Source organism: Schistocerca nitens, chromosome 4 (assembly GCF_023898315.1).
Source record: "Schistocerca nitens isolate TAMUIC-IGC-003100 chromosome 4, iqSchNite1.1, whole genome shotgun sequence".
NCBI classification, from domain to species: Eukaryota; Metazoa; Arthropoda; class Insecta; order Orthoptera; family Acrididae; genus Schistocerca; species Schistocerca nitens.
Window position 1 is genome coordinate 936,564,939 of NC_064617.1, and position 25,806 is coordinate 936,590,744.

A 25,806-nucleotide genomic window follows, 5' to 3' on the forward strand; every position below is an offset into this window, starting at 1 on the left:
CTATAATAAACCGCTTAATTTCAACTCTGGGATTTATGATTCTGAACTCCAACGCAGAGGTGTCAAAAGAAGGGGTGAAATGTGGATAAGGTGGATGGGTGACAATCTTTCCATCGTGGTGATACGTACACCGTAGCGTTGGGCATAATTGTAGTGAAATTTTGTACCAATGTGATATCAGTAACCCACCTTATACCTCACATGACCTTTTGAGTTCGGGCGTTTCTTTCGCATGTGTCAACACCTTACTGTTTGAAGCATCGCCGAACCCGAGGGTGACGTCACGGAGCAACACGCTTTCACACCATTACGGAGGAAGGTCGTAGGCACCTTTGAACCTAATTTCAAACTTCTGCGTTGCAACTGGAGACAATTACGGGAATTCGAAAAAGTGACCCTTGAATTGCGTTATGGAGTCTAGCTCAAATTCTCAGTTGTAAGAGAATATAATTCAGAACAAGTCAGGGAAGTGATAAACTCACTGCTTATTTGACAAGTGTGAAACCTGAAACGTAACAGTTGAAGTGAGTATTGGCACCCTTCACTGTTATTAACTATTGCTTTGACTACTGGCTGTGTCATTTTGGAGTAGCCCCTAATGATTGTTGTACAACACAGTTCGACTTTCCGGTCGGTGTGGCCGTGCGGTTCTAGGCGCTACAGTCTGGAGCCGAGCGACCGCTACGATCGCAGGTTCGAATCCTGCCACGAGCATGGATGTGTGTGATGTCCTTAGGTTAGTTAGGTTTAATTAGTTCTAAGTTCTAGGCGACTGATGACCACAGAAGTTAAGTCGCATAGTGCTCAGAGCCATTTGAACCATTTGAACCACAGTTCGACTTGATTTAAATGCGCACTATTAAAAGCGTGGTATGTAGTTTAAACATCATAAATAGCATACTACTGTTTCTTAAAACTCCCACGCTGTTGTTAATTTCAGTTACTTCGCTCTCTCTTAATTACAATGCCACTTCTTTAATAACTTGCTGTCACAATCTCTTCACATTTATTCTTAAATAATTTCATTTCTTTCCTTTCTTCATTGTACCTTCCTGCTGTATCGATCATTCACGTTACTCTACATCAACATCTACATCTACGTGGATGCTCTGCAAATCACACTTAGGTGCCTGGCAGAGGGTTCATCAAATCAACTTCACAATATTTTTTCTATTATTCCACTCTCGAACAGTGTGCAGAAAAAAACGAACACCTATATCTTTCCGTTCGAGCTTGATTTCCCTTATTTTATTATGATGGTCGTTTGTGCCTACGTAGGTCAGCGTCAAACAAAATATTTTCGCACTCTGAGGAGAAAGTTGATGACTGAAATTTCGTGAGAAGACTCCGCTGCAACAAAAAATGCCTTTGTTTTAAAGATTTCCACCCAAAGTCCTGCGTCATCCCCTTCACACTCTCTCTCCTCTATTTCTCGATAATACAAAACGTGCTCCCCTTCTTTGAACTTTTTCGATGTACTCTGTTAATCCTATCTGGTAAGGATCCCACACCGCGCAGCAGTTCAAAAAATGTTCAAATGTATGTGAAATCTTATGGGACTTAACTGCTAAGGTCATCAGTCCCTAAGCTTACACACTACTTAACCTAAATTATCCTAAGGACAAACACACGCACCCATGCCCGAGGGAGGACTCGAACCTCCGCCGGGACCAGCCGCACGCGCAGCAGTACTCCAAAAGAGGACGCACAAGCATAGCGTAGGCAGTCTCTTTAGTAAATCTGTCGCGTCCTCTAAGTGTTGTGCCAATAAAACGCTTTGATTCGCCTTGCCCACAACATTTTCTGTGTGTTCTTTCCAGTTTAAGTTGTTCGTAACTGTAATGCCTAGGAATTTAGTTGAAGTGATTTACTAGATTTGACTGATTTAACGTGTAACCGAAGTTTAACGGATTCCTTTTAGCACTCATGTGGATGACCTCACACTTTTCATTATTTAGAGTCAATTGCCAATTGTCGCACCATTCATACATCGTTTCTAAATCTCCTTGCTACTTGTTTTGATCGTGTGATGACTTTACTAGGTATTAAACGACAGCATAACCTGCAAATAACCTGAGACGGCTGCTCAGATTGTCTCCCAAATCGTTTATATAGATAAGGAACAGTAAAGGGCCTATAACACTACCTTGGGGAACGCCAGAAATCACTTCTGTTTCAGTCGATGACTGTCCGTCAGTCACTAAGAACTGTGACCCCCTGACAGGAAATCACGAATCCAGTCGCATAACTGAGACATAACCGTGGTCATTATCACTCAGTCTGACCATCTCGTAACTCCACTACTTGACTCTAACCTGTAACTCACAAATCCGAAGCTCATAACACCCACTCACTCTCTCTGACTAAAGCTAAAAAAGCACGAGTGCTCGAACCAAAAATCCACACTGTCAAACCTACAATACACATCGCATGTTTGTCTGACTACCGAAGAACTTGGCACGCTTATTAAGAATCCAGTCCTCATTATGATGAGTCAGCTTTTCCGTCTGTTTCGGTATTGTTAATGTATCTGGAATTAGCTCTCTTCTGAAGATGAATAATTACCGCAGGTGAGGGACACGGCTGTCAAGGAAGGCGGCGGACTGGATGTCTATCCGACAGACGTGAGTCGCGGGGCTATGAAACCGGGTCAGGCCTGCTAATAGAACTCCACACCTGGCGTCGGGTTATAGGGGCCCCACTCTCTGACTCTGCTGTGCTGTGACGTGGCACTGCTTACGATATCCTAGCTGCCCACACAATGACAACTCTGCGGCTCTTAAATGGGCAGCAGCTAGTAACGAGACTGTACAAATTGAGGAGCCATGAGGAATTTCAAAGGCTAATTTTACGTTGCCACACTCAATCGTTGCCCACTGTTGGCCACCTCTGTGGTCCCAGCCAACGGACACTGCACCAGCACATGCGAGACGATGTCGCCATGTTGTTGTTGTTGTTGTTGTGGTCTTCGATGCAGATTTCCGTGCTACTTCATCCTGTGAAAGCCTCTTCGCGTCCGAGTAATTACTACAGTCTATGCCCTTCTGAATCGACTTATTGTACTCATTTCTTGGTCTCTATGCTTTTTTACCCTTCACACTTCCCTCCAATACTGAACTGGTGATCCCTTGACGTCTCAGAATGTGTTCTATCAACCGGTTCCTTCTTTTAGTCAAGCTGTGCCACAAATTTCCTTTCTTCCAAATTCTATTCAGTATTTCCTCATTAGTTACGTGATCTATCCATCTAATCTTCAGCAATCTTCTGTACCGCCACATTTCAAAAGATTATACTCTCTTCTTGTCTAAACTGTTTATCGTCCGTGTTTCACTTCCATAAGTGCCTACACTCCAGACAAATAACTTCAGAAAAGACTTCCTCACACTTACATCTATATTCGAGGGTAACATGTTTCTCCTCTTCAGAAATGCTTTTCTTACCATTGACAGTCTACATTTTATATCCTCTCCACTTCGGGCATCATCATTTATTTTGCTTCCCAGATAGCAAGACTCATTTACTACTTTAAGTGTCTCATTTCCTAATCTAATTCCCTCAAAATCACCTGATTTAATTCGACTACATTCAATTATCCTTGTTTCGCTTTTGTTGGTGTGCATTTTATATACTTTCAAGACACTGTCCATTCCGTTCAACTGTTATTCCAAGTCATTTGCTGCTCCTGACAGAATTACAATGTCATTGGCAAACTTCAAAGTTTTCATTTCTTCTCTCTGAACACTCCTCCAGTTTTTTTGTTTCCTCTACTGCTTGTTCAGTGTACACATTGAATAAAATAGGGGACAGGCTACAACCCTGCCTCACTTCCTTCTCATACACTGCCTCCCTTTCATGTATTTCGACTATTATAATTGCCGTCTGATTTCTGTACAAGTTGTAAATAGCCTTTCTCTCCCTCTGTTTTATCTCTGCTACCTTCAGAATTTCAAATAGAGTGTTTCAGTCAACGTTGTCAAAAACGTGCTCGAAATCTAAGAATGTTAAATACGTTGGTTTGCCTAACTTATTTTGTAAATGGTAGGGTCAGTATTGCCTCGCGTGTTTCTGCGTATCTCCGGAATCCAAGCTTATTTTTGCTGAGGTCGGTTTCTACCAGTTTTTCCATTCTTTTTCAAATAATTCGTGTTAGTATTTTGCAATCATGACTTGTTAAACTAACAACTGCTTTCTTTGGAACTCGAATTATTATTTTCTTCTTGAAGTCTGAGGGTATTTTGCCTGTCTTATACATCTTGCACATTAGTGGTTGGCTCTCTCAGTGCCATCAATAGTTGCGATGGAATGTCATCTACTCCTGAAGCCTCGTTTCGACATAAGTCTTTCAGTGTTATATTAAAGTCTTCTCGCAGTCTCATCTCTCCCATCTCATCTTCATGTACGTTCTGTTCCATTTTTATATTGCCGTCAAGTTTGTCTTCCTTGTGCAGACCCTCTATATACTCCTTCCACATTACAGCTTTCCCTTCTTTGGTTAGTACCGGTTTTCCACCTGAGGCCTTGATATGCATATATTTGCTTCTCTTTTCTCCTAAGGCCTCTTTAATCTTTCTGCGGGCGGTATCCATCTTTTCCCTAGCGGAATATGCTTCTAAATCCTTACACTTGCCCTCAAGCCATTCCTTCTTAGCCATTTTGCACTTCCTGTCAGTTTAACGTTTTAGACGTTTGTTTGCCCTTTCGTCTGCTTGATTTGTTGCAATATTATATTTTATCCTTTCATCAGTTCAATTCAGTATCTCCTGTGTTATCCAAGAATTTCTATTAGAACTTGTCTTTTCATCTACTTGATCCACTGCTGCCTTCACTACTTCATCTACAGTTCGCAACCAATAAATTGTGGTCAGAGTCCACATCTGACCCTGGAAATGTCTTGCGATATAAAACCTGGTTCCGAAATCTTTGTCATACCATCATACGTAGGTTGGAACTTAAATAGTGGCAACACTGCTGTGGGGACACTATGCAATGGAATCTGCTATTGTCGCTGATAGCACACGTTGTTGACATACGTACCTTACCTCCGAGAAAATGGACCCGCCCGTTCCACGTCACCGGCGTGCGCACAATCGAGGGAAAAACAGTCACTTGTGAGCGAGCGGTCTGTCGTAACGGTGTCACTATGTTTTCGAAACACGAACAACGGAGTTGGATCAGACCGTCAATGCACAGTATTACTGTTCGTTTTTGGAGCATCACCTGAAACCAGCTTTGCGAAAGAAGCGGCGACACTTTCTGCGCAACCCACCCATCATTTTGCACGATAATGGGCGGGCGCATACAGCGCAAGCTGTGGCTGCTCTATTCGCTCGATGGGACCGGGAAGTACTGTACCATCCACCATACTCCCCGTACTTAAATCCTTGTCACTTTGATTTGATTCCGAAGATGAAGGAACCACTTCGAGGCATTCGCTTCAGAACTGTTCCAGAGATTCGACAGGCAGTAGACCTCTCCATTCGCACCATCAACAGAACAGGCTCTGCTAACGGTATACTACGCCTCCTACATCGCTGGCAACGGGTTCTGCACAACGCTGGTGACTAATTTGAATGACAGTGGGCCGGCCGCGGTGGTCTAGCGGTTCTAGGCGCGCAGTCCGGAGCCGCGCGACTGCTACGGTCGCAGTTTCGAATCCTGCCTCGGGCATTGATGTGTGTGATGTCCTTAGGTTAGTTAGGTTTAAGTAGTTCTAAGTTCTAGGGGACTGATGACCACAGATGTTAAGTCCCATAGTGCTCAGAGCCATTTGAACCATTTTTTTTGAATGACAGTGAATAAATAGTTACCACTATTTAACTTCCAGTCGTATAATCAGTCTGAAACCTTCATGCGTCTCCAGGTCTCTTCCTCGTATACAACCTTTTTCATGATTCTTAAACCAAGTTTACCGATGCTTAAATTATGTTCTGTGCGGAATTCTACCAGGCGGCTTCCTCTTTCATACCTTTCCCCCAGCCAGTATTCACCTACTATTTTAACTCCTCTTCCTTTAACGTCTATCGAAGTCCAATTCCTCATCACAATTAAATTTTCGTCTCTCTTAACTAACTGAATAATTTCCTTCAACTCATCATACAGTTCTTCAATTTCTTCATCATCTGCGGAGCTAATTGGCATACAAACTTGCACTACTGTGGTAGGTGTGGGCTTCGTGTCTATCTTTGCTACGATAATGCCTTCGCTATGCTGTTCATAGTACTTTACACGCATTCCTATTTTCTTATTCGTTGTTAAACCCACTCCTGCGCTACCTCTACCTGATTTTGTATTTATATCCCTATGCTCACCTGACCAGAAGTCCTTTTCCTCCAACCACCGAAATTCACTAATTCTCACTACATCTAATTTCAACTCATCCATTTCCCTTTTTAAATTTTCTAATCTTCCATCCCGATTAAGGGGTCTCACATGCCACTCTCTGATCCTCAGAACTCCAGATTTCTCCTGACGGCGACATCCTCCTGAGTAGTCCCCTCCCGGAGATTCGAATGAGAGGCTATTTTACCCCCGGAATATTTCACCCAAGGCGACGCTGTCATCATTTAATCAGAGCTCCATGTCCTCGGGAAAAATTACGGCTGTAGTTTCCCTTGCTTTCAGCCGTTTGCAGTACCACCACAGCAAGGCCGTTTTAGTTGATGTTACAAGGATAGATAAGTCAATCATCTAGACTATTGCTCATGTAACTACAGAAAAGGCTACTTCCCCCATCTTCAGGAACCACACGTTTGTCTGGCCTCTTAGCAGATACCCCTCCGTTGTGGTTACACCTACGGTACGGCTAATCTCTATCGCTGAGGCACACAAGCACCCCACCGACGGAAGGGTCCATATTTCATGGGGGGCTCGATGCAGTACCCATCATTAGTTACTTGATCTACACACCTAATCTTGACGATTCTTATGTAGCGCCACGTCTCAAAAGCGTCTGTTTTCTTCTTGTCTTAAAAGCTAATCGTCCATATTTCACTTTCACACAAGTCTACGCTCCAGACAAAAACCTTCAGAGAAGACTTTCTAACATTTGCATTTAAATACGAGATCCTTTTTTTTCAGAAATGGTTTTCTTGTTATTGCCTGTATTGCCTATCTGCATTTTAGACCCTTTCTACAACAGCCATCATCAGTTATTTTGTTGCCCAAGTAGTAGAAGTTATCTACTGTTTCTAGTGATTCATTTACTAATCGAATACTCTCTGCATCGGCTTATTTTATTCGACCATATTGCATACGGCGCCATACTAACACCAAAATGTATGTTTTACTTACCTTAACTATATCAGAAAACAAAACTTAAAATATTCGACTGCACGAATTTATTACGATATAATACAAAAGGATAATGACATCCGCTAACACTTAAACACCCGCAGTGAGATTGGCCAACCATCTAGCGAAAGATCCACAACCCATTTTGCCTATGTGCCACATCATCTTAGTATCGTATCGCCATTGCCAAGACAACTTTTTTTATGGACCGCTTCCTCCCGTTAAACTCATCCTTCCGCTCGTTATCTTTTTCCTTCTTGGACTGGCATTCTTATCTTTGACATCCACGTCTCTCTAATCCAGTAATTATTCATCGTTGCAAGAGAGGTCAGAATAAATACACAAACTTCGTAGTAACGCAAATAATACTTACCTTAAGGAGAAACACATAGTCATAGTTTTCATGCCTCTTCTCTTTTTAGACAAAGAATAGTTTCCAGCTGAAACTGGACGCTGGTAAAGCTGGCAAAAACAATTAGAACATCAGAAGTACAACAAATGTTTGCAACCGGATGGAAAATTATTTCCAAAAACTAAACAAAAAACATCTCATGGATGGCGAAACGCTCTGCTAATGGAGAGATATCGAATTAGAATCCTTGTGACCACTGTTGATCTTTCTATGTTGGTAACGTCACTCAATTTTGTGAGACCAAATGAGATGCTGCTTCAATAAATAAACAACTAAATCGATAGAAAAGCCGTAGAAGTCACATCAAATCGAAAAGCATTCGCTGGGCTGGGAGCCACACAATATTTACAAGCTCCCACTGAAACAATTATTCAATGTAATGGCGTCCATTCTCAGCACTATGCACAGACTAAAAGAAAGAAAGAAATAAGATCCTGCTTTGGTGTAGTGAGCTGTAAACGAAAATTACGTAATAAAGATAAACAAGGTGACAGCAGTCTGAAAGACTTTATGCGCACAATAAAACCAGGACAAGACAACTGTCATCGGGAAGAAACGTGATCAGCATAGGATTAGCGGGACATTCTATAAATAAGCTCACTTGTCAGTATGGTAACCATCTCCGTCAAAGACTACACTCGCTGCGAGAGCACAATGGCCGCTCTGGAGCGATGCGGGTGGCGTACCAGGGGGTCGTGCGACGTCCCATGGCTGGCGCAGTGAAGCGGAGTGCATGTACCAGTCAGGTATGTGGAATGAACGCAGTAAGATGCGTGAACGTCGAGTCGTGACAGAATGACAGATACGAGCTATCGTGTATGCTCATGTCCATGAGCACGTCGTGCCCGAGTTGTTGGTCTATCAACGTGTACTGTCCAACGAATCTACAAGTAATGGTTTGCCAATTGCAGCCAAGCCATGAAATACGTCATAACAGTGATCGTCAAAAGATCCCAGCTGACAGGGATCGCAGGCGAGTGTTATGCTCTGTCAGTCTGTATCAAACCCGTCCGGAATTGTTGCTGCCAGTGAATGGAAGACCATCTCCATCAGTTTTCTGGCGAACACTGTGAAGAGAACTCCATATAACTTTTTGTGCCCGGAAGGGCAATAACACACTTATTGATTTGCCACTGGTGGCAGTGAACAATGCTTTATTAATTCACTGAATACAGAACATGAATAATCAGAAAATAAGGGTCACAGCTTGACAATGAGAAACAAGGTTAACACTGTATCCACCAATAGGAGGTTCTCAGAGAGTCTATGTTGGACCACTGAAATAAGAAACTTCTCACAGCATCCCTAAATGCCGCCTTGACAGCCGAGCTCGCTGAAGAGCGTAGGATAGGCGGCGTTCAGCGAGGCCATGGTCGGCGGATGTTCGGTGGCTGCTCCATGACGGCATAGTGGCTTGTGGAGCGTACGGAGCTCGGTCCGTAGGGTGGTGGTGGTTAGTGTTTAACGTCCCGTCGACAACGAGGTCATTAGAGACGGAGCGCACGCTCGGGTTAGGGAAGGATTGAGAAGGAAATCGGCCGTGCCCTTTCAAAGGAACCATCCCGGCATTTGCCTGAAACGATTTAGGGAAATCACGGAAAACCTAAATCAGGATGGCCGGGCGCGTGATTGAACCGACGTCCTCCCGAATGCGAGTCCAGTGTGCTAGCCACTGCGCCACCTCGCTCGGTTGTCACCACAGTCACCAGATCTCAATATTAAAAAATGTTCAGATATGTGTAAATTCCTAAGGGACCAAACTGCTGAGGTCATCGGTCCCTAGACTTACAAACTACTTAAACTAACTTACGCTAAGAACAACACACACCCCCATGCCCGAGGGAGAAATCGAACCTCTGGGGGGAGGGACCATGCAGTCCGTGACATGGCGCCTCAAACCGCGGAGCCACTCCGCGCGGTATCTCAATATTATTGAGGCTTTGTGGTCTACTTTGGGGAGAAGGCTGCTGATCGCTATCCACCTCCATCATCGTTACCTGACCTTGCCACTATTTGGCAGAAGAGCTGTACAAGATTCCCTTGATCACCGTACAGGACCTGTATTATCCACCTTGAGACGACTGGAAGCTGTTTCGAATGCTGACGGTTTTCCTGCACCGTGTTAGGCACAGTGACATATTTTTTGTGTTTCCGTATTTTTGTCCACCTGCTGCATATGTATCATTAACACGTACTCGTATCTCGTTTTTTCCGTGTAAGGAATCTAAAATCACCAAAAGGAAAACTGAAAAGGTGTAAAAACCCTTCACAAAATCTATGATCCATAGAGAAATTTCTGCAGATAATTTCTGCAGAGGTTGAAAATACCGCTTCAGTTGTAAATAGCTTTATTTTCACACGACCGATTTCGGACTGTTATAAGCCCATCCTCAGGTGTCGTAACTGTGCTGTGGTCCCCGAGCGCCGAGTGTACCAGGCGCGGTGTGCTGCCTATGAGCGCAGAACAGGGAGTCATCCCTGGTACACTCGGCGCTCAGGGACCACAGCACAGCTACGACACCTGAGGATGGACATATAACAGTCCGAAACCGGTCGTGTGAAAACAAAGTAATTTGCAACTGAAGCGGTATTTTCAACCTCTGCTATAATGTTCAGTTGCGGATGTTCTTCCAACAGGATTGTTTGTCTACAATTTTTTTCACAAGTTGCAAGTGACCTATTGTGCTGTATATATTTCTAAAGATAGTTTTTTTTTTTTTTTTTTTTTTTATGAATCTGCAACATTTTTCTTCCATTCAGTTGATGACTGGTCATAATTTACGGATATTTTGTACATTACGAAGAGGGACGCTGATGTCACATACAAATACCTGGCTGTAACACTTGGTAGGAATATGAAATGGAATGATCATAGAGGTTCAGTCGTGGGTAAGGCAAGTGGTAGACTTCAGATTATTAGTAGAATATTGGGAAAGTGCAATCAGTCTACAAAACAGCCTCTTAAAAATCACTCGTGCGACCGGTTCTAGAATACTATTCAAGTGTGCGTTACCCGTACCAGGCAGGACTAGCAGGGGATATTGAACGTATGCAGAGAAGGGCAGTGCGAATGGTCGCAGATTTGTTTAATCCGTGGGAGAGTGTCACAGAGATACCGAAGGAACTGAACTGGCAGACTCTTAAAGACAGACGTAAACTCCCACAAGAAATTCTATTAACAAAGTTTCAAGAACCGGCTTTAAATGATTACTCTAGGGATATAGTACAACTCCCTACGTATCGCTCACATAGGGATCCTGAGGATAAGATTAGAATAATTACTGCACGCACAGAGGCATTCAAACAATAATTCTTCAAAAAATGGCTCAAATGGCTCTAAGCACTATGGGACTTAACATCTGAGGTCATCAGTCCCCTAAACTTAGAATTACTTAAATCTAACTAACCTAAGGGCATCACACACATCCATGCCCGAGGCAGGATTCGAACCTGCGACCTCAGCAGCAGTGCAGTTCCAGACTGAAGCGCCTAGAACCGCTCGGCCACATCGGCCGGCCAATAATTCTTCCCATGCTCCTTATGTGAACAGAAAGAAACCCTAATAACTGGAACTATGTAACGTACCCTCAGCCATGCACCTCACGGTGGTTTGCAGAGTATTGATGTAGATGTCAAAGATATTCACTAAAATTACGTTGAAAAACAGTCAATAGACGTATGTAGTATCTGGGCTATGACCTTTTCTGATATTCCCAACTGTTTCAACTTTCCGGAGTTCGTAAAAAATTAGCCTTCTTGTTTTATTTCCTAAGAAGACGACATTTCTACAATTATCTAGGAATCAGATCCATGTTTTAGGTGACGAATGGCCAAGAATAAATTGAAGTTTGATGTGCAATGACAGTTTTCTCTAAGTTTTTACGAGAAATAATTTAATGTCTACCAGAGTGGCTGATATTTGATATAGTGGTCTGATAGCCATACATACCTAAAAAATAGGTTTAGCCCTATTTTCCAGTTATTTGACTTCAGGTCTCTGGAGTTTAAATGACAGAGTCATACAGTACATTAAAGCAAACAATCTTTGATGCTTTGTTTTGCTCACTGATTGTATATACGTTCGTGAATTTTGATTCTTAAGCCAAAACATTGTTGCAGGTTATGTATTGTACGTGATGCGTAAGATTGCTGACTATACAAAATGACGAATGGGTATAAATAAATGATAATTTATTTTAGTGTACAAAGATAAGACGAGCTTTTTTCACGTTGAAACAGCAAGATTGTTGAACTTTGTCATATTACTGGTATTCATTGAGATAAAAAACTTTAAACATTAGAAAACATTAACTAAAACATACAAAATAGTAATAGTTCGTGAAATATGAAACTTTCTGAAAAAATTTCTTTCTGCAGTCAAGCGAAAGACCGCCTTACATTCAGAACCCGTCGCGTTTGTCAGACTTGAACAAGCCAGTCTTCTAGATCTTCATCTGCTCTTCTCATCAACAGCCATTTCTGAACGTAAAATAGGTGGTTGCAACTCTTGGAGAGTCAGGATAATAGCTGAACTGATATTCTTTTCGTCTTGTTCTGTTTCACCTTCCCCTTCTTCAGTTTCTGGATTTCATGTAATGGTGTTATTCCTTTTTCAGAACAATACAAAATATTGTTGGGACTACGAATGAACGGAATAAAATCGTATCGACTCTCAACTGCTCATAGGCGTATGAAATGTATCAACAGACCCCAGTACATCAGATATGCTGCAGATAAGAAAACACAATTTCAGGAACTAAAATTCACTTTCTTTTCATATCCTTTGTCAGATTTGGAGCCAAGAAACTGGAAACAACATTTCAGGACCGTTTTAGAAGGAACTAGCTCAAAATGAACGATAGTAATACTGCCTTCGTGACTGCTCGGAAGCCACTTGGTTCTTGCTGTTCCTGGCATGTATCTGTCGTTCAGGGAATGGCAAATAGCTGACACGGTCGTCCTGCAGAGTGTATGAAATAAAGTACAGGTGAATACAGTGTACAGTGCACTTTGAGCAGAGTTATATTCCCGCCTCCTTTTTTTTCCGAAACCTCATTGTCAGAATTCTTGTGGCCACAGGAAATCGCAGTGTAATGGAGGTAAAAGTGAATCTGTGCATTCTGACAACATACTTCGAAGGGTCATTACATGCATTGTCAATTAACGATAATAGCGGTTGTCAGCAAGTGCAGTTGTCTGGAAAATTGGAGTCACAACGACGCAAGTGCTGGCATGAACCAGATTCAGCATACTTGGGAGCAGCTGTAACTAGCTGTGAATCATCGCAGGGACCCTCTTCACACACTGGATGACCTCAGAATGGCTGCCACTAAAGAGCGAACAGAGCTGACCACCCAGTCGACAGCAAGCCACGTATGCTCCGACTCATGGTGTGGAGGAATACATTACTGAATGTTATGCAGTGGTTGTGACTTCACAATTGTGCAAAAAACGTGCACTTTCTAACAGACTGGCACTATTTTGGTTACTGTGAAGTTATTTCTTCACATTAAAGCTATTTTTAGATTCATAAGTCTTATTCTTTCATACGCCACTTCTTTTGAATCCAAGCGCAGAGACGTTCACAGATATGCGGGTGAAATGATCAGATCAAAGATGATCTGGTATTGGGAAGGGAGGGAGGCAAGAGGTCAACAATTCATCGATATCCAGGTCATCAGAGACGAGGAACAAGCTGGGAACGGTCAGGGATAGAGACGGACTCGGCTGTATCTTCTTAGAGGAACTCTCCAGGCATTTGCCTCAAGTGATTTAAGAAAATCTAAAGTTGGACGGTCAGATGAATCGTTGTCCTCCTGAATATTAGTTTAATGTGTTCTACTATGTACATTTATAGTGCTGACGTTTCCTGTGGAATCTCTTCTGGGACTATTCAGTCTCGCTTTATTCACGTTTTCGCTAATTTCTTCTCCCCTACACTACATCTGCGCCTCACAAGCCGCCTTATGGTGTAAGGAGGGTACTGTGAATAGCACTGTCACTTCCCTGCTTCTCCATTCCAGTCGCAAATGGTTCGTGGTCACTATGGTTGTTGGTAAGCCTCTCTATGAACTAGATGCTCTCTAATTTAACTTATTGGTCTTTTGGCGCGATATGTGCAGAAGAAAGCAATATTCGAGTTGAAATTTCCAGGAAAGAATCTTCTTGGAATTTTAAAAGTAAACTTCACTGTTGTGATAACGCTTCTCTTGTGGTGTATGACACTAGAGTTGGACCAACATTTCTATGACGCTTTCACGCTTACTAAATTATCCTGTAGCGACATGTGCTGCTTTTCTTTGCATTTTCTCTATTTCCTCTGTCAGTCCTACCTGGTTAAAATCCTAGACTGACCATCAATACTCAGATATCGGTCGAACAAGCGTTTTGTAAGTTACGTTCATTGTTGGTGGACTACACTTTCTGATGTTTCTTCCAGTGGATATCACCGAGTGAGGTGCCACAGTGGCTAGCTCACTGGACTCATATGTAGGAGGACGACGGTTCAAATCCTCCTCCAGCTATTCAGATTTGGATTTTCCACGATATCCCTAAACCGCTCCAGGCAAATGCTGAGTTGGTTTCTTTGAAAGGGCATAGCCGATTTCCTTGCCCATTCTTAAATAAGCAATCAGAGCTTGTGCACCGTCTCAAATGAAGACATTGTCGGTGGGATGTTAAATCCTTACCCCCCTTCCTTCCTTCCTCCTTCCAATGAATCTGTCTGGCATCTACCTCTCCTGTAACTAGTTTCACGCAGCCGTTCCGCTTTAAATTTCTTCGAATGTATAGTTCAGGTTTTTGATGGATTAAACTACGTCCACTGGTTGCCCATCAATCGAGCAGTCGTAGAACGATGGGTCTTTCGGTCTGTTCATGTGCAGTACGTTACATTTGTTTAAGCTGAGAATCAATTGGCGATACCTGTACCAAGCAACTATCCTCCACAGGTGTTGCTGCTTTTCACTAGCTTTATCGTTGAGATTTCTATGTACACAACAACGTCGTCTGTGAATAGCGTCATGAAACTTACAATATTGTCCACTACGTCGTTTATATATAACGATCCTCTAACATTTTCATGGGTTAGCCTGAAGCTACTTTTAAATCCGAAAATTTCTCTTCGTCAAGAAAATTTTGTGTTCTACTTTCTTGGAACTGTTCAACCCAAACACAAAGATGGTCTGTATTTTCTTCATTATGTGATAGTGCAGAAATGTATCGAATACATTCCGGAAGTCAAGGAACGCAACAGCAACCTAGGTGCCAGTATTTACTACCTTCTGTGTATTGCGGACGAACGGAGCAAGCTGGGTTTCACTCGAACGTCGTTCGCGTAATCCGTACGAAGATTTACTGTCTCCAGAATACATGCATGTAAAACGTGCTCTGAAATTCTGTAACAAATTGACATCAGTGATATAATCCGATAGATATGTACATAGCTGCTGGCAGACAGCCTTTATATTTGTTGTAGATTGGTTTTTATTTCGCAGTAAATAGTTTCATAATGCGTACTGTTTATGATGAAAATGGAGGTTAGCCTAGTATTGCTTTGTTTGGGCTCTTATACACTACTGGCCATTAAAATTGCTACAGACGCGAAATTTAACCGACAGGAAGAAGATGCTGTGATATGCAAATGATTAGCTTTTCAGAGCATTCACACAAGGTTGGCGCCGGTGTCGACACTTACAACGTGCTGACATGAGGAAAATTTCCAACCGATTTCTCATACACAAACAGCAGCTGACCGGCGTTGCCTGGTGAAACGTTTTTGTGATGCCTCGTGTAAGGAGGAGAAATGCGTACCATCACGTTTCCGACTTTGATAAAGGTCGGATCGTAGCCTATCGCGATTGCGGTTTATCGTATCACGACATTGCTGCTCGCGTTAGTCGAGATCCAATGACTGTTAGCAGAATAAGGAATCGGTGGGTTCAGGAGGGTAATACGGAACGCCGTGCTGGATCCCAACGGCCTCGTATCACTAGCAGTCGACATGACATGCATCTTATCCCGCATGGCTGTAACGGATCGTGCAGCCACGTCTCGATCCCTGAGTCAGCAGATGGGGACGTTTGCAAGACAACAACCATCTGCACGAACAGTACGACGACGTTTGCAGCAGCATGGACTATGAGCTCGGAGACCATGGCTGCGATTACCCTTGACGCTGCATCACAGACAGGAGCGCCTGCGATGGTGTGCTCAACGACGAACCTTGGTGCACGAATGGCAAAACGTCATTTTTTCGGATGAATCCAGATTCTGTTTACAGCATCATGATGGTCGCATCCGTGTTTGGCGACTTCGCGGTGAACGCACATTGGAAACGTGTATTCGTCATCGCCATACTGGCGTATCACCCGGCGTGATGGTATGGGGTGCCATTGGTTACACGTCTCGGTCACCTCTTGTTCGTACTGACGGCACTTTGAACAGTGGACGTTACATTTCAGATGTGTTACGACCCGTGGCTCTACCCTTCAGTCGATCCCTGCGAAACCCTGCATTTCAGCAGGATAATACACGACCGCATCTTGCAGGTCCTGTACGGGCCTTTCTGTATACAGAAAATGTTCGACTGCTGCCCTAGCCAGCACATTCTCCAGATCTCTCACGAATCGAAACCGTCTGGTCAATGGTGGCCGAGCAACTGGCTCATCACAATACACCAGTCACTACTCTTGATGAAATGTGGTGTCGTGTTGAAGTTGCATGGGCAGCTGTAGCTGTACACGCCATCCAAGCTCTGTTTGTGTCAATGCCCAGGCGTATCAAGGCCGTTATTACGGCGAGAGGTGGTGGTTCTGGGTACTGATTTCTCAGGATCTATGCACCCAGATTGCGTGAAAATGTAATGACATGTCAGTTCTAGTATAATATACACTCCTGGAAATTGAAATAAGAACACCGTGAATTCATTGTCCCAGGAAGGGGAAACTTTATTGACACATTCCTGAGGTCAGATACATCACATGATCACACTGACAGAACCACAGGCACATAGACACAGGCAACAGAGCATGCACAATGTCGGCACTAGTACAGTGTATATCCACCTTTCGCAGCAATGCAGGCTGCTATTCTCCCATGGAGACGATCGTAGAGATGCTGGATGTAGTCCTGTGGAACGGCTTGCCATGCCATTTCCACCTGGCGCCTCAGTTGGACCAGCGTTCGTGCTGGACGTGCAGACCTCGTGAGACGACGCTTCATCCAGTCCCAAACATGCTCAATGGGGGACAGATCCGGAGATCTTGCTGGCCAGGGTAGTTGACTTACACCTTCTAGAGCACGTTGGGTGGCACGGGATACATGCGGACGTGCATTGTCCTGTTGGAACAGCAAGTTCCCTTGCCGGTCTAGGAATGGTAGAACGATGGGTTCGATGACGGTTTGGATGTACCGTGCACTATTCAGTGTCCCCTCGACGATCACCAGTGGTGTACGGCCAGTGTAGGAGATCGCTCCCCACACCATGATGCCGGGTGTTGGCCCTGTGTGCCTCGGTCGTATGCAGTCCTGATTGTGGCGCTCACCTGCACGGCGCCAAACACGCATACGACCATCATTGGCACCAAGGCAGAAGCGACTCTCATCGCTGAAGACGACACGTCTCCATTCGTCCCTCCATTCACGCCTGTCGCGACACCACTGGAGGCGGGCTGCACGATGTTGGGGCGTGAGCGGAAGACGGCCTAACGGTGTGCGGGACCGTAGGCCAGCTTCATGGAGACGGTTGCGAATGGTCCTCGCCGATACCCCAGGAGCAACAGTGTCCCTAATTTGCTGGGAAGTGGCGGTGCGGTCCCCTACGGCACTGCGTAGGATCCTACGGTCTTGGCGTGCATCCGTGCGTCGCTGCGGTCCGGTCCCAGGTCGACGGGCACGTGCACCTTCCGCCGATCACTGGCGACAACATCGATGTACTGTGGAGACCTCACGCCCCACGTGTTGAGCAATTCGGCGGTACGTCCACCCGGCCTCCCGCATGCCCACTATACGCCCTCACTCAAAGTCCGTCAACTGCACATACGGTTCACGTCACGCTGTCGCGGCATGCTACCAGTATTAAAGACTGCGATGGAGCTCCGTATGCCACGGCAAACTGGCTGACACTGACGGCGGCGGTGCACAAATGCTGCGCAGCTAGCGCCATTCGACGGCCAACACCGCGGTTCCTGGTGTGTCCGCTGTGCCGTGCGTGTGATCATTGCTTGTACAGCCCTCTCGCAGTGTCCGGAGCAAGTATGGTGGGTCTGACACACCGGTGTCAATGTGTTCTTTTTTCCATTTCCAGGAGTGTATTTGTCCAATGAATACCCGTTTATCATCTGCATTGGTTCTTGGTGTAGCAATTTTAATGGCCAGTAGTGTAGTTCAGTGAACCTCGTGTATCGTTATCGTGGAGTGGTCTTGCTCAGTTGGTGTGTATGTCGGCAGGGCAGAGACGTGCCACGACGTGTGGCAGTTCGGCATCGTGGTGTTCGTCTGCCTGACGGGTTGCCTGCCGTGGCAGAAGGCGGCGGCCGAGGACCCCCGCTACGCCCGCTACGTGCACTGGCACGGCAGCAACGGCATGCTGCAGCCCGTGCGCAGGCCCAAGCTGTTCAAGCAGCTGTCGTCGCGCGCGCAGCGCCTCTTCCGGAAGCTGCTGGAGCCGCGCCTGGACAAGCGGCCGAGCGATCTGCGTGACCTGCAGCGCTTCCTCGAGGACCGCTGGTTGGGCCGCGCGCCCACCGACACCCGGCAAGGAGGTCAGTACCTCGGCTAGATTAGATTAGATTAGTACTTGTTCCATAGATCATGAATACATCACTTCGTATTGATGTGGAACGTGTCAGGTTAATTAAAGGTGTCTACACAAGATCTACATCTACATCTACACGATTACTCTGCAATTCACATTTAGGTGCTTGGCAGAGGGTTCATCGAACCACAATCATACTATCTCCCTACCATTCCACTCTCGAACAGCGCACGGGAAAAACGAACACCTAAACTTTTCTATCCGAGCTCTGATTTCTCTTATTTTAGTTTGATGATCATTCCTACCTATGTAGGTTGGGCTCAACAAAATATTTTCGCATTCGGAAGAGAAAGTTGGTGACTGAAATTTCGTAAATAGATCTCGCCGCGACGAAAAACGTCTTTGCTTTAATGACTTCCATCCCAACTCGCGTATCATATCTGCCACACTCTCTCCCCTATTACGTGATAATACAAAACGAGCTGCCCTTTTTTGCACCCTTTCGATGTCCTACGTCAATTCCACCTGGTAAGGATCCCACACCGCGCAGCAATATTCTAACAGAGGACGATCGAGTGTAGTGTAAGCTGTCTCTTTAGTGGACTTGTTGCATCTTCTAAGTGTCCTGCCAATGAAACGCAACCTTTGTCTCGCCTTCCCCACAATATTATCTATGTGGTCTTTCCAACTGAAGTTGTTCGTAATTTTTACACCCAGGTACTTAGTTGACTTGACAGCCCTCAGAATTGTACTATTTATCGAGTAATCGAATTCCAACGGATTTCTTTTGGAACTCATGTGGATCACCTCACACTTTTCGTTATTTAGCGTCAACTGTCACCTGCCACACCATACAGCAATCTTTTCTAAATAGCTTTGCAACTGATACTGGTCTTCGGATGACCTTACTAGACGGTAAATTACAGCATCATCTGCGAACAACCTAAGAGAACTGCTCAGATTGTCACCCAGGTCATTTATATAGATCAGGAACAGCAGAGGTCCCAGGACGCTTCCCTGGGGAACACCTGATATCACTTCAGTTTTACTCGATGATTTGCCGTCTATTACTACGAACTGCGACCTTACTGACAGGAAATCACGAATCCAGTCGCACAACTCAGACGATACCCCATAGGCCCGCAGCTTGATTAGAAGTCGCTGGTGAGGAACGGTGTCAAAAGCTTTCCGGAAATCTAGAAATACGGAATCAACTTGAGATCCCCTGTCGATAGCGGCCATTACTTCGTGCGAATAAAGAGCTAGCTTCGTTGCACAAGAACGATTTTTTCTGAAACCATGCTGATTACGTATCAATAGATCGTTCCCTTCGCGGTGATTCATAATGTTTGAATACCGTATATGCTCCAAAACCCTACTACAAACCGACGTCAATATTACATTAGACAAAATATTACGTGACACTCAATTTTTTTTTTTTTTTTTTTTTTTTTTGTGGAGGTTGGGAAATTACCCACTTACTATATCCAAAAATTCGTCTAATGAGTAGAAGGAGTTGCCATTATGAAATTCTTTTAATTTCCTTTTAAATGCTATAAGTAAGGAAGAGGCTCCAGTAGAAGTAGATGTAGTTAAGATGCAACAGAATTTCACTAGGAAACCAACTGTTCCAAAAAAGTAGAAAGTAAGAGGTAAGTTCTGTTGCTAGGTAGCAGCCATGGAAGAGGTGTGGGCCAGATTTTGCAGGAAAAATTAGGTGACAGGTACCAAGTCACAAACTTTTTCAAGCCAAGTGCAAGTGTTAGCCAGGTGGTAGAGGATATAGGTTCCTTGTGCAAGGGATTGACAAAGCAGGATCATGTGATGGTACTGGGTGGAGTGGGAAACAGTATTGATAGGGATCAGGGCTACAGCATTGAGTGTGACCTGGTGAAAATAGCCTCAGCAACGACCCATACCAGTGTTGGGCTGGTGCCTGCTTTCGTGCGGCATGATCAGCCCCAGTTGAACCGCTCTGTCAGGAGGGTAAATATGGAGTTGGATCAGTTGCGTAGGGCGGCCACTCTGTCGGACATTGGATTGGTTCTTGTCGAGGCTATTGATAGGGGGGATTTCACAAGGCATGGCCTACACCTCAGTAGGAAAGGGAAGGATAAACTGGCAGGGTTGTTAGCGAAATCCATAAGGAGGGACACTAGTACTCATGGATGTACCTCTTTTTTAGGCTAATATTAGTGTCCAATGAGAAGTTCAGGCAGGCAGGTGCTAAAGAGGTCCAAAACTCACAAAATTCTCACAACAGGAAAGTAAATAATAATGTTACCATATTCAACCAAAATATTGGTGGATTAAAGGAAAAAGTAGATTCTCAGAAAAGTAAAGTAAAAAATAATGTTACCATTTTTCACCAAAATATTCCGGGATTGAAGAGTAAAGTAGATGAGCTCCTGGTTTGTTTAGATGACATTGAATCTAATAATGTAATAGATATACTATGCCTGTCTGAGCATCACATTGTGTGTGATATGGAAAAGGTAAATATCAGTGGTTATAAACTAGCTGCACATATGAGTAGATAGAATAAGGTGGGAGGAGGAGTTGCCACATATGTCAAAAGTTATCACTGTGTAGAAAGCTTCGATACAAAAAAGTTTTGCCTAGAGCAACAAATAGAAGCATGTGCCTGTCAACTTAAACTGAAGGGGGAGTCTTTTATAATTCTAACAGTATATAGGTCCCCTTCAGGTAACTCTATTGTCTGCTGCTTTCAGCGTTTTGTTTTTTCCCGGCCCCCCCACCGGGGTTAATTTTACTGGTTCTCTGTCCCAAATATCACTTTCCATCACTACCACTTTAAACTTGCCTTTGATTTTAGTAGACTAATAAGAATAACAATAAATTTGATAAAATGTTTTAATGTGGTAATGATTTGCTTACGCCAGTGTTCCAAGCTTGTTGCAGATGTTATTGCCCCTATCCAGAAAGGTTAAGTTATTTTAGTATGCATCATTATGTGAATCAGTTCAAGTACCTGGGAAGTTTTATCACAAAGGATGCCCACTGCACCGACGAAATCCGAGCAAGAATCGCCATGGCCAAAGCTGCTTTCAACAAGAAGAGGACTCTGCTGAGCAGCAAGTTGAGTTTGGCGTTGAGGAAAAAACTGATAAAGTGCTACATTTGGAGCATTGCACTGTATGGAACAGAGACATGGACCATGAGAAAGACGGAGAAAAAAATACTTAGAGAGCTGTGAAATGTGGTGCTGGAGGAGAATGGAAAAGACCAAGTGGACAGATCATATAAAACACGACGATGTACTGCAAAGAGTAGGAGAGAAGTATTCTGCGTACAATTTTTCAGAGAAAGGCCAACTGGATTGGACATGTACTTAGTACGAGGGACTCATAAATGATGTCATCGAAGGGAAACTCACGAGGCTCAAATGGTTCAAATGTCTCTGACCACTATGGGACTTAACTTCTGAGGTCATCAGTCCCCTAGAACTTAGAACTACTTAAACCTAACTAACCTAAGGACATCACACACATCCATGCCCGAGGCAGGATTCGAACTTGCGACCGTAGCTGTCGCGCGGTTCCAGACTGAAGCGCCTAGAACCGCTCGGCCACACTGGCCAGCCGTCATTTTTTCCATCGTGTACAAACTCTAGTGCAGGGCTTCACAACATACGTGCTCGCGGAGCAAGCTGTGAGCAGCAAGGCACGAGCACGGAGCAGCGCGAGCACGCTTCCCCCACTACCGGACCAGAGCGGAGAGTGGGGAGAGTCATTTGGCGTACACAACAGCTGCCGCCAGTCAACGTAAATCCGCGGCTACCTGCAGGGATATCACTCACGAATTATTACTGCGGCAAATGAAACAAATAAAGTAGAATGTACACGTGCCACATAATTTTATTAGCTTAGTGTATGCCTCTACCATCTGTAGACACTGAAACTAAAGAATTCCACGACAATCCTATATTTTCAACACTTTCTTCAACACTACTTAAAATATCACCTCCGGTTGTAGTGTTCTTCATGGCTACTACATCGAGGAGCTCCTCCCTCACCTGAAGATCTGTATTAACACCTCTAATAAATATGGCAAGCTGCGCTGTTCCAGTGATATCAACACTTTCGTCCAGAGCTAGAGAATACGGCATAAAATCTTTACAGATATTTGCAAGCTGGCTCTGGACGTCGTCTGCCATGTCCTGTATGCGACGCATAATGGTCATGTTAGATAATGGCACAATACGAAACTGTTCAACTTGAGATGGACACAAATGTTCCACTGCAACTACCAAACATTATTTTATTAAATCGCCATCAGTGAAGGGGCGCAGGGATTTTGCTAAAAGCAAAGCAATTTTGTAACTCACTCTGAGAGCTGCCTCAGTTGATTTTTCTTCGTCGTCCAGATCTTCTTCGGATAGCTTCCTTTTAAGTTTAATAGCTTCCTGTGCACGATCTGGTCCATCACATTTTCCACGTCCGTAGTATTTTGCGTGGTACGACATATAATGTCGCTGCAAATTAAATTTCGTAAAAGAATTCAGCGTTTTGTGACATACTAAACATTTTGCAACAACATCTTTTTCTGTAAACAGATAAAATTCCTTCCAATGGGGGTTGAACTGCGAAAGCATGGTTGGGGTTACGCAACGGCGACTTGACATGATTCTTAACCAGCGAAGTGACTGTTAGAGCTGATCGTAGTACTTTAAACGTTACACAGTCGGCGCGAATTCAATAGGCACGCAGCGGCCCTATTCAAACGTGAGCGCGCATTTCCCCTCCCTCCCCTCCCTCCCTACTCCTCCACCATGCACCTGCTCGCGAGCACGTGCCTGAGCAGATGCCAGTTGTTAAAGCCCTGCTCTAGTGATTGATCAATGAGAGGATTCGGAAAAAAAGATCTAATGAACCATTTATCCAATTACACTTTCTTAAGAGACGGCGGTCTAATAAGCGCTGTACCATGCAGCCACAGTTCCAGTATGCATGGTTTCCTCCTAGAGGGTGGTACTGTTCCTCACACGTCGTGCCCTAGTAATTGGTAATGTTGTGTCCGATTCACTTCTCCTGCTGACTTGCCTCACAGTGGAGGTGATACAGTGTTGCACACAATGGTTCCGTATTCGAATCGAGATTTTGCCGACATGGTATTTATTTACGGAAAGGCAAATGGCAAAGAGCGGCAGGCAGCAAGGTTGTATCAGGAGACTTATCCCCGCTAACAACAACCGCAGCATTCAATGTTGGGAACAGTGTTTCGCTGTTTGTCTGAGACAGGGTCGTTTCAGGAAACGAAGGATGTACCCAAAATATTCGGACACCAGACGTGGACGAAAATGTGATTAACACTGTGGAAAGCGACCAGGCAACTGGCCCACCAGTACAGTTTAGTTTAGTTTAGTTAGTTTACTAATGTCATATTCCGTAGATCATTTTCGCGATTATTTTATCGATGTGATTTGAAACAAGTCAGATTACAAAATTTTTTATATATATAGTACTAATATTAATATTACTGACATTTTTAGTTCTACACATGCAGCTGCATTTAGAGGTTAATTTTTTTTTGCCAGTTTTGAAACAGAAACTCGTCCATGGAATAGAAGGAGCTGTACAAAAGAATTGATTTTAAGCTAGATTTAAACTTGATCTGCTACCTGCCAGACACTTTATTTTGTTGGGCAAATGATCAAAGATTTTTATTGGTGAATTCTGTACTCCTTTTTGAGCAACTGACAGCTTCAATAACAGATAGGAAAGGTCATTTTTCCCTCTAGTGTTGTACGTATGAACATCATTGTTCTTCGCGAATTGAGATGGATCATTTATAACGAATTTCATTAGCGAATATATGTACTCTGGTGGTGCAGTTAAAGTACCTAACTCCTTGAATAGGTGCCTACATGAAGTTCTTGGGTGAACACCACTAATTATTCTCACTGCTCTCTTTAATGCAATCAATATTTTATGTCTAAGTGGTGAGTTACCCCAGAAAACTATTCCATAAGACATTATTGAGTGGAAATATGCGAAGTACGGGTGGAAATATGAAAAGTGTAAGCCAGATGACTGTATGGAACAGTCTCCATGACAATCGTTACTACCCTGATCTCTTACAGGATGTGCAGAGCTTATTAGTGAAAGACTTTCCACATTGGGAGCAGTTTCATCACTAGTTTCTTCACCAGGCAACCACGATTCCAGGATTTGTCTCATCGATCCTAATCACAGATGAGGTCGCCTTTACATGGAGTAGTACCTTCAACTTTCGTAACAGTCATCTGTGGGATAGTATACACAATTCCCATGGTATGGTGACAGCGAATCACCAGCGTGAGTGCAGTCGGATGGTGTGGGCCAGGAAAATTGGTGATCGTATTTTGGGACCAGTCTTCCTTCCACGTCGCCTACCAGGCCGGAACTAGCGGCGTTTCTTGCAGGCGACTTTGCCTCCCCTGCAGAAGGAAGTGCCATTGATGATTCGAAGGGTTATGTGGCTGCCACATGACGGTGATCCAGCACACTTCACCATTAAAATCCAGATGTATCTCAATAGAGTCTTCTGTGGTTGGTGGATCGCACGAGGGGGTCTTGTCACATGGCCCCCTCATTCACTGGATCTCAACCTGTGCGATTTATGGTTATGAGGCCATCTCAAAAGTATTGTGTGTGCAGAGTCTACTCCAGATGTGGAGATGCCTGAGCAGTGTATTCGTGCTGCCTTTGACGCTCTTCAGATGCAGCCTGGCCAATGTGAACATGTGATACAGAACATGCTATGGCATGTACGTGCATGTGTTGAGGCAATGGAAATCATTTTCACCACATACTGTAACTGTGGCTGCATTGCACAGTGCATATTAGACCGCAGTCTCTATAACAGTGTATGATTGAATAAATGGAAATCTAGTTTTGTTCTGCATCCTCTCATGAATCAATCTCTAGAGTTTGTACATGCTGGAAAAAATCACCATGTACACTCCTGGAAATTGAAATAAGAACACCGTGAATTCATTGTCCCAGGAAGGGGAAACTTTATTGACACATTCCTGGGGTCAGATACATCACATGGTCACACTGACAGAACCACAGGCACATAGACACAGGCAACAGAGCATGCACAATGTCGGCACTAGTACAGTGTATATCCACCTTTCACAGCAATGCAGGCTGCTATTCTCCCATGGAGACGATCGTAGAGATGCTGGATGTAGTCCTGTGGAACGGCTTGCCATGCCATTTCCACCTGGCGCCTCAGTTGGACCAGCGTTCGTGCTGGACGTGCAGACCGCGTGAGACGACGCTTCATCCAGTCCCAAACATGCTCAATGGGGGACAGATCCGGAGATCTTGCTGGCCAGGGT

The 25,806-nt window shown here is 44.2% G+C and overlaps 1 protein-coding gene across 2 annotated transcripts in view; it reads left to right on the plus strand.

The window, feature by feature from the left end:
• Positions 1–25,806, plus strand: part of LOC126253575 (serine/threonine-protein kinase meng-po) — a 354,496-nt gene that overhangs the window by 309,774 nt on the left and 18,916 nt on the right. For both annotated transcript variants that reach the window (XM_049954998.1, XM_049954999.1), the window contains exon 6: positions 18,152–18,465. In XM_049954998.1, coding sequence (XP_049810955.1) covers positions 18,152–18,465 — 314 coding nt within the window. The remainder of the gene's footprint in view (positions 1–18,151; positions 18,466–25,806) is intronic.